General features: G+C 35.0%; 1 protein-coding gene across 1 annotated transcript; it reads left to right on the top strand.

Moving 5' to 3' along the window:
* Positions 1-564: 564 nt before the first annotated feature.
* Positions 565-4,520, top strand: LOC113318856 (tobamovirus multiplication protein 1-like). Its single transcript, XM_026567130.1, has 11 exons — positions 565-896; positions 1,107-1,197; positions 1,293-1,345; positions 1,819-1,911; positions 2,125-2,196; positions 2,745-2,817; positions 2,931-2,976; positions 3,077-3,140; positions 3,384-3,437; positions 3,953-4,030; positions 4,112-4,520. The coding sequence occupies exons 1-11, from the start codon at positions 744-746 to the stop codon at positions 4,202-4,204; spliced, it is 870 nt and encodes a 289-aa protein (XP_026422915.1). The 5' UTR covers positions 565-743; the 3' UTR covers positions 4,205-4,520.
* The last annotated feature ends 4,088 nt before the right edge of the window (positions 4,521-8,608 follow it).

Below are 8,608 nucleotides of genomic sequence, written 5' to 3'. Positions count from 1 at the left end.
AGATTAGAGAATTAAATAGAGAGAGAAAGAGATAAAGTAGTAGCAGTGGCAGTCGACTTTGTTTTTCACACCAACCAAACACTCCTTCCCTCTCTTTGATTTATTGTACAGGATGTAGTTGTGTTTTTTCCCGTTAGTTGGGGGAGTTGGGTGTAGTTGTGTTTTTTCCCGTTAGTCGTGAGGGAGTTCGAGGGAGTCTCTTAAAATCCCCGTTAGTCGTGGGAGAGTTTAGAAGAGTCTCCCCAACTCCCTAGAAAACCCCGTTAGTCGTGGGGGAGTTTGAAAGAAACTCTTAAACTCCCTGTTAGTGGTAAAAATTAGAATGATTGGGAGTTTGTTTTTTTTTTGGAGTTCTGGGGAGTTCTAGGGAGTTTATAGTGTATTTTTGCCTCACTCCAAATCTCTCAAAAAAGTAGAGATTTTGGGAGAGTCTCTCAAATTCCTCAAATTCCCTACACTCAACACACCAAACTCTCTCAAACTCCCAATACTCTCTTACACTCCCTCAAAATCCCCAAAATTCAAAATACATTAAACTCCCTCCAACTCACTCGTGGACTAACCCCTGTTAGACTCAGAAACCTGATTGGCTGGTTCGCTGCTGGCTGTTAGATAGAGAGAGAGATCTTCTCCTTCTCCTCCTCCTTCTTCTACTTGTCTCTCTTTCTCTGGTCTCTCTCTACTTTCAGAAACCTCTTCCTCCCGGATTCTTGGATTCCATCTCTCGGGAGAAGAACCTTTAAATGACGAGATTGCCCTTTAATATCTCGACGGCAATGGATTTCACAGCTCCGGCTTCTGATTGGTGGAACCAAGTTAATGAGTCAACTCAATGGCAGGATGGAATCTTCTTCTCTCTTTGTGGTGCTTATGCCCTAGTTTCTTTAGTTGCTTTGGTCAATCTCTATCCTCTTTTGATTTTATGTTCTTTTGAGTTTGTGTTTGACTTCAGTAGATTAGGTTCTTTGATTTCTTTTGAGCTTTGATTTTAGTTGTTTTAGGTGTTGTTTGGATTAAGATTACCAAGTTATTAGCTTAAAATGCGAATTTAGTACCATTTTTTTTAATTTGGGCTCAAGGCAATTTTCTGGGTTTGTATGGTGTAGATTCAACTCATAAGGATTGAAGTTAGAGTGCCTGAATATGGATGGACAACGCAGAAAGTTTTTCATCTAATGAACTTTATCGTAAACGGAGGTGAATAATCTGTTGTTTTTTTGGTGATTTTTTTTGGGTGTGTGCAATTAATTTGATCAGGTTTTTAACTCATATCTACCTAATTTGTATTGCAGCGAGGGCAATCGTATTTGGGTTTCATAAGCAAGTTTTCGTTTTCAAGATTAAGGTAGCATTTTCAAGAACTTACTGGTTTTGTCAAGGTGAATTCGTTTAGAATTGATTATGTACATATGTTCGTGTCGGCTAAATTTGTCTTTAAAACAGTTTTATTTCGCTTTCCAATTAATCAGTAACTGATCTAGAGGTTGCGTAAAACCACAAAAATGGTAGTTTAGATACTTGTTTATTTAGGAGCAAACTGCAAAGCATGGATCTTTATTATCCAACAAAAATAGAGGATAAGCTAGAATGCAAAAAAGTGATTCTTGTTGATATGTTTAAAAGATGGATGTACTTGCAAATAATTCAGCTAAGTACCTATCTGCATTAAATGAATTATAAGACTTCGGTTAGGACGCATTAATTAACTATATGGACTCGAAGTGTTGGGATACAAATACCATGTTTGCAAAAAGAGATGTAGTTTATTATTTGTGCGATCAAGGGGTCTGATATGAACTGTTTGTTTGCTTGTGACAGGTGTTTACTTTGATGCTAGTGGAGTTTCCTGGACTGCTGTTTTTCTCTACCTACACGCTACTTGTCTTATTTTGGGCAGAGATATATCATCAGGCAAGTAAGAAAATTGCTTCCGTATCCTACTTAAACACAAGCAGCAATTGCAGTGATGTTATCAACTGTGATTGATTCCTTCACGAGTGAAAAAAGGATTCCTAAGGAATACCAAAACTGAAATAACAAGCGTACAACTCTCTTCAAGAGAAACTTCTGCATATGTTACTGAACCAGAAAGTAAAGGTGTAATTCAATTTCTAATGTGGACAGGCAAGAAGTCTTCCAACGGATAAGCTCAGGATTGTGTACATTTCAGTCAACGGTGGAGTATATCTCATACAGGTGCACTCTTCACCCAAATCATTTATAGTTCTCAGTATTTGTAACATTAAGTATTAACTCAAAGAGTAAAATTGAACTTCTTTCTGCCTCCTGGTCTTCTCAAAGTACATGTAGTGTTTGCGTACTTGCTTTATATCTCATAATGCTCCTCAAGAAGTAGCTATGCTTCACTGGATTAGACATTTGTTTTATTTGCAATTTAGATAATTTCACAAATCCTACATAGGGAAGTAGGGGCGTGAAGCAGCACTTTTTCCTCAGTGCCACAAGGCACTCTTAATTTCAATTGTTCTCCTTGGTTACAAATTGTACTTATCAGTTATCATCCAATTCTTTGATCTATGTTATTCAACTGTGTGAAAAAGAAGTAAAAAAGAAGAACTAGCAAAATCTTGTGATCTCCTGTCTGAACTAAAAGTTTGTTTAGTATGTTGAATGAAGTTACGCGTAACGCACTAACTTACTAAATTGAAGATAGAAATTAGGCAATCAGACTTTTAATTTCCCCCGCTATGCTTATGTGGAAACTTACAGATTCTTAATGTCAGGTTTGTCTCTGGATATACCTGTGGATAAACGACAATGATGTTGCAGAGTCTGTTGGGAAGATATTTATGGCAGGTGTAGTTTTATTGCCAATCTTAGGAATTGAGGTCCTTAATTTCACCTACTTGGTTTTGTGCATTTGATCGCTTTCTTTCCTTTGAATGCTTGCTTCCTTTCTTGCTTTTCAGTGGTGTCACTCATTGCTGCGCTAGGTTTCTTGATTTATGGAGGAAGGCAAGTCCTCTTTCTATACAATTTTCCTCATAGTGTATATGGTTCTACCCCATGGCTTTAGCTTGAAGTAAATAACAAGTTATCCATTTTAATGTTGCAGATTATTTTTCATGCTGCGGCGATTTCCTATCGAGTCTAAAGGGAGAAGAAAGAAGCTTCATGAGGTAATTACTGCCCCATTTGTAGGCTGCCCATAAATCGTGTATCTTAGTTGCAGGCAACATTTTTTCCAATTCAGGAACATAGCGCATAAATCAACAAGCATGAAATGAAACTCCATAGTATATTAGCAAGATATATCGAAGGACGTTGAATCTCATGCAGCATTCTCTTTGCATCAAATGTTTGAGAATATTCCTTTTCTTCTCCAACTTAAACCTTATAATTTTGTCCGGAATCTGATTCAGGTTGGATCTGTCACAGCAGTATGTTTCGCCTGCTTTCTCCTCAGGTGCTTTGTGGTGAGTGCCCTGAATTTAGTAGCTAGTGAATATGCTATTTATTTATTTCTAACGGCTTAGCTGAACATGCCAAGTGAATGAAAACCTTAAGGATATAAAATATAGGTCTGGCGAATGTGTGTATAAATATACTTCGTGGCGTACTCATAATTAACTATGTTTTAAAAAGCTATATATTGGAGAGTTGCAAAAAGAATAATTATAGGGTTAGGATAGCTAAGACTTGTGTTGTTGGGATGGTAAAGCTAGGAAACATCTTAATGCCTGAATTCCTGGGATGTGATCCTTAATTATCACGGAAGAAGAAAGAAATTGCAACAAGAGAACCAAACCAAATTTCAGAGAGGCATGATTTGATGATCTCATTTTTTGTGCTAGTTGAGTGCATGTAATATGCAACTGTAAAGCATGGAAAGATACAGATTTAAATCTCAAATTCAGTAGATACGTAATGTATATTTCTTGATGTTCTGGTACACCACGATGTTACCTACTCATAATATGTTCATGGGCAGGTTGCTTTATCTGCATTTGATAAGGATGCCTCTCTCGACGTTTTGGATCATCCAGTTCTGAACCTAGTGTATTACTTGGTAAGCTTTGCGACGTTAACTTGTTATATTTGCTTCAAAACCATATTCTAACTTAATTATTGTCCAAAAATCGAACTACAGCTTGCTGAAATTCTACCCTCAGCTCTTGTCCTCTTCATCCTGCGCAAGCTTCCTCCCAAAAGGGTGTCTGCTCAATATCACCCAATCCGCTAAGTGAGGCATTTTTCTGTTTGTGTAATGTATGTATACATATCTTTTCAGTCTTCAGGAGGACCTTTTGTACTAGGATTATGATAGATGGGTTTTGGGTAAATGGGATTCATATGCCAATAACCCAAAATTGTGATATTTCAGCGGGAAATTTTCTGAATAATTGTGGCAAGTGTGCTAAAGTTCAATGTTGAGAGTTGCAAAATTCTTTTTCCCACGTTGAAGCTGGGAAGTCATTTATTTCCTTGGTAATTATTTATTTGGCATATAGAGTTGAATGAGTGATGATAAATCAATCTAACACTTTTATTCTCACACATTGAACTTTGTTTTTTTTGAATAAAATCAAACCGTTACGAATTTGAAGCTAATATTTTGGGGATATGTTCCTCTTATAAAGCTATATGTTCTAGCAAAAATGAGCTTATTCCGAAAAATGAGCTTTGAAAATGAGCCGTCGAAAACCAACTGATTTGTAACCATTGAAATTAAGATCGGTAGATGAGAGTGTTATACATTTTGGAATGCGCTAATTTTTGGTAGATATGTAGAGCTTTGCAACAGGAACGTATTCCAAAATATCTAGTTTCAAGTTCATTAACATTTTATTTTTGTTCACAAAAAAGAGAGCGAATGTGTTAGATAGTGTGAGAATAAAAGTGTGAAGGGATCCTTCATCTCTTAGGGCATCTCCAATAGTAGGTCAAAAAAATCCTACGTGGATGTCATTGTTAGACCTCCATTTGTTTAAATTTTATACCTAGATCTTAATAAGACCCTTTATACTAAAATTCATCTCCAGTAGTTGAGGTTATACCATGTATTTTAGATTTAGATAAACATTAAAAAAAATAACATTTAGCCTGATTCCTTATTTAAATTATTTTTTTAAAATAAAATTGATGACATGGAATTAGTTAGGGGTCATCCCGAAGGTGTAGTTAACACTTTCTTTAACACCTTCATATTTAGTATTTGATCCCTCCTAGTTTGTAGAACCTAACCACTGGAGATGCATTTATACTAAATGGGTCTAAAATCCTATATGTCATTTAAAAAAAAATATTTTCACCCTTTGTTGAAGATGCTCTTAGAAGTTTGTTATAGTGCAGTATACATTATCGCCAGTTTACAAAACCTTGTTTGCAGTTCAGTGTACTTTGACAGATTGAAAAGGAGACTCCTTACTTTGTAAGTGCACCTTGAGTTCACTGGCTTGCAATTTGGAGAGGATTTTATAGGGTGTGCCCAATTAGCCTGAAACCAGTTGGGGTTTTAGGATTTTTAATTTTTGGAATCAAGAACAAGGAAGTTTCCTTAAGTTTAGGATCTAAGTTTTAGTTTTAAAAACATTCTGAATCAGAGCTAACATTTCAATCTGCTTTTCTATCCTCAAGACAAATAGAAGACAACATACTGGTGGCACATGATTTGATACACACTCCAAAACAAATGAAAACAAAAAATGGGGTCTAAGAGCCAAAATTGATATATCGAAGACTTCCGATAGGCATTTGGAATTTCTTAATCAAACTCTAAAAGCTTTTGGGTATCAGTCGGGAGTGGTGTGCTTTAATACACCAATGTCTCTCCACAACATCTATTGATGTCTTATGAAATGAGTGTCCTAAAAAAAATTTAAACCTTCTAGGAGACTAAGGCAAGGGGATCCACTATTCCCTTATCTTTTTTATCATTTACATGGAAGTTTTCTCAAAATTTGTAATAGCCATGGAAAATTTCAAAAAAATAAAATAAAGGAATTAAAATATCATTTAACAGTTAGCCAGTCTCTCATCTGGTTTTCTTCGATGACTGCCTATTATTCACAAAGGCAATCTCGTACACTGTAAAAACCTTTTGAATATAATTGAGCAATTTAATGCTTCCTCGGGGCAATTAATAAATTTCAATAAATCTGGATTATTTTTCAGTACAAGAACTCATTCTAGACACCAGAGCATGATGATCAAGTTACTCAAAATCAAAAAGATAAATATGAAAGATTCATACCAAAATTAAAAACCTTTGATAAATTTGTTGTAAATATGGAACAAAGAGTGTAGGGTTGCGCAAAGCAAACTGTCAGCATAAACCCGCAAGTTAGTCCTCGATGAATTTGTGATATCTAGCCTACCGGTCTATCAGATGGGTTGTTTCATTCTCCCATAAAAGATTACATCAAGAATTAATGCAATTCAGCGAGACTTTTGGTGGGGGAGGAAAATAACCACAAGAGAGGTAATCTGAAAACATAGAATTTTCTCTGCAAACCAGTATGAACGGGTGGCCTGGGTTCAAAAAGCGGCTAAAATGAATAAAGAAGTGATAGCAAAGTTAGGCATGGAGGCTTGTAAATCACTCAAATATACTAATGTCTTCGCTACTAAAAGAAAAATATTTTTGTAATACAACTGCTTTAATGCTTCTTGGATATGAAAATGCATCCTACAGAGCATATCCACCATTCAAAATACAGTTTCTTGGAGGTAGGTGATGGTAAGCTGATTGGTGTTTGGTATGACGTATGGATACCAGGTGTGGAGGAAAATTAAATCTATGTTTTTAAGAATAAAACCAATATGTGAACACTTGTCTCTGAGCTTATCAACGCAGACACACAGAGGTGGAACTTTGAAAAAGTTAAAAATAACTTTCCCACATGTATATCCGAATCAATATTGGGAGTAAAAAAATTTACAGACTAGGCAGATAATAGAGAACGGATAAATTAAGGTGGCTACTGACTAGCAATAGTGAGTTTTCTGTTAAATCAATGTATGATAAATAGTATATCCACACCAATTATGATCTGAACTCTCTCTACTACTGCTAAATTCTGGAAGTCATTTTGGAAGTTAAAGGTCTCGCATAGGATTAAGATTTGCATATGGAAATGCATTCATAATGTGTTGCCATTAAGAAAAAACCTAGGGCATTTTATACCCAATTTTAATATCAATGCATTTTATGGAATAATCTCATGTGAGTCCATTAAGAATCTTTTCTTTAAATGTTCTTGCACAAGGTCAGTTTGGATGGTGCCTCCCCAAGCAGATTTTAATCTAAACTTAACATCTGATTGCCTTTTTATGGAACTGCATCCTAACTGGAATGCAGGAAAAGATAAAGTAGAGATATTTAGATTGTAACAACTAAGTGTTGTATGATTTGGATAGAAAGAACTTTCCAATTGAAATCATACACTAACCTGCAAACCTCTTTGAACATTCAAAGACATTTACAGTTTTGAGCTCTTCATTTAGTTGCAATTACTGATTCTTGTGCTTTACAAAACAATTATGTCTGCACCATAAGGAACGTGTATTGTCCCTCTCAAAAATCAGAAGCACATGTATTACATTAGTTAAAACTATACATAGATGCATCTTGCTTAAATGCTTCTTCATTTCGAGTTATGGTATGATTTGAGATCTGATACATGTTAACTTGTCACGGCTAGAGCTAGGATATTCAGGATAGCCAGTCCTGAAGAGGAAAAAGTTTTAACTCTACTAGAAACATCTTTATGAGCAAAACACATGGATTTTCAAGCCTTTTAAATTAAAGGAGATTTTTAGAGAATCATGGTTCGTGCAAACAACAAGCCAACTGCCATACATTAGAGAAACCAAACAATAATCCATGAATCAAAGAAAATTATGTTACAGTCCCTTGGAAGTAATTTTTTGGGGTTTCATTTTTAAACATAGAAGTAGTAATAAAGTAGTTGATGCAGTAGCAAAGAATGCAAGGAAGAAAATATTACTGAAACATCAGTGGAATCAAATGCCAAGCTTTCTGTTTCCTGTTATCTCCTTTGATAGATGGAATTTAGTTGTAATTGAACCTATTTTTCCATGTTATGTTGGGGGATTCTCATATATCAGGTCATGCCCCAGAGATAAGGGCAAACAACATAGAAGATTATCTCTTGTAACTTTTATGTTTCTGTTTTATTACATATGACGTACATTTTTCAAAAAAAGAAAAAGTATATATACTTTGACAGTTAGAAAGATCAAGGTGAGGTACAATGCCATATATTTTATTTTCTATTTTTGAAATCATGCAAAACATTTTTTATGGAGATGTAAATGAGCCATTTTAGCATGAATATCATTAAGATGATCAATTACTAACAAAACATATTTGCAGTCATACAAGCTGCCAATGCTGCTAAAGTTATTAGCAATAACATAATCAAGATAATATACCTCGATACTTATGTATCTCTTTCAAAGTCAAGTTCTACACAACCGGGTTTACTCGTTTTTCCATTGGCCTCCTTAATTTTTTGGATAAGTTTCTCTTTAAATTAACATTTATAATAATATTTCTTCAACTGGTCTCCTTAATTTTTGGATAAATTTCTCTTTCAATGAAAATTCACATAAATATTTCTTC

This window comes from Papaver somniferum, chromosome 10 (assembly GCF_003573695.1).
Source record: "Papaver somniferum cultivar HN1 chromosome 10, ASM357369v1, whole genome shotgun sequence".
Classification (NCBI taxonomy): Eukaryota; Viridiplantae; Streptophyta; class Magnoliopsida; order Ranunculales; family Papaveraceae; genus Papaver; species Papaver somniferum.
Note: the sequence above shows the minus strand (reverse complement) of the source record. Positions and strands in the feature narration are given on the sequence as shown.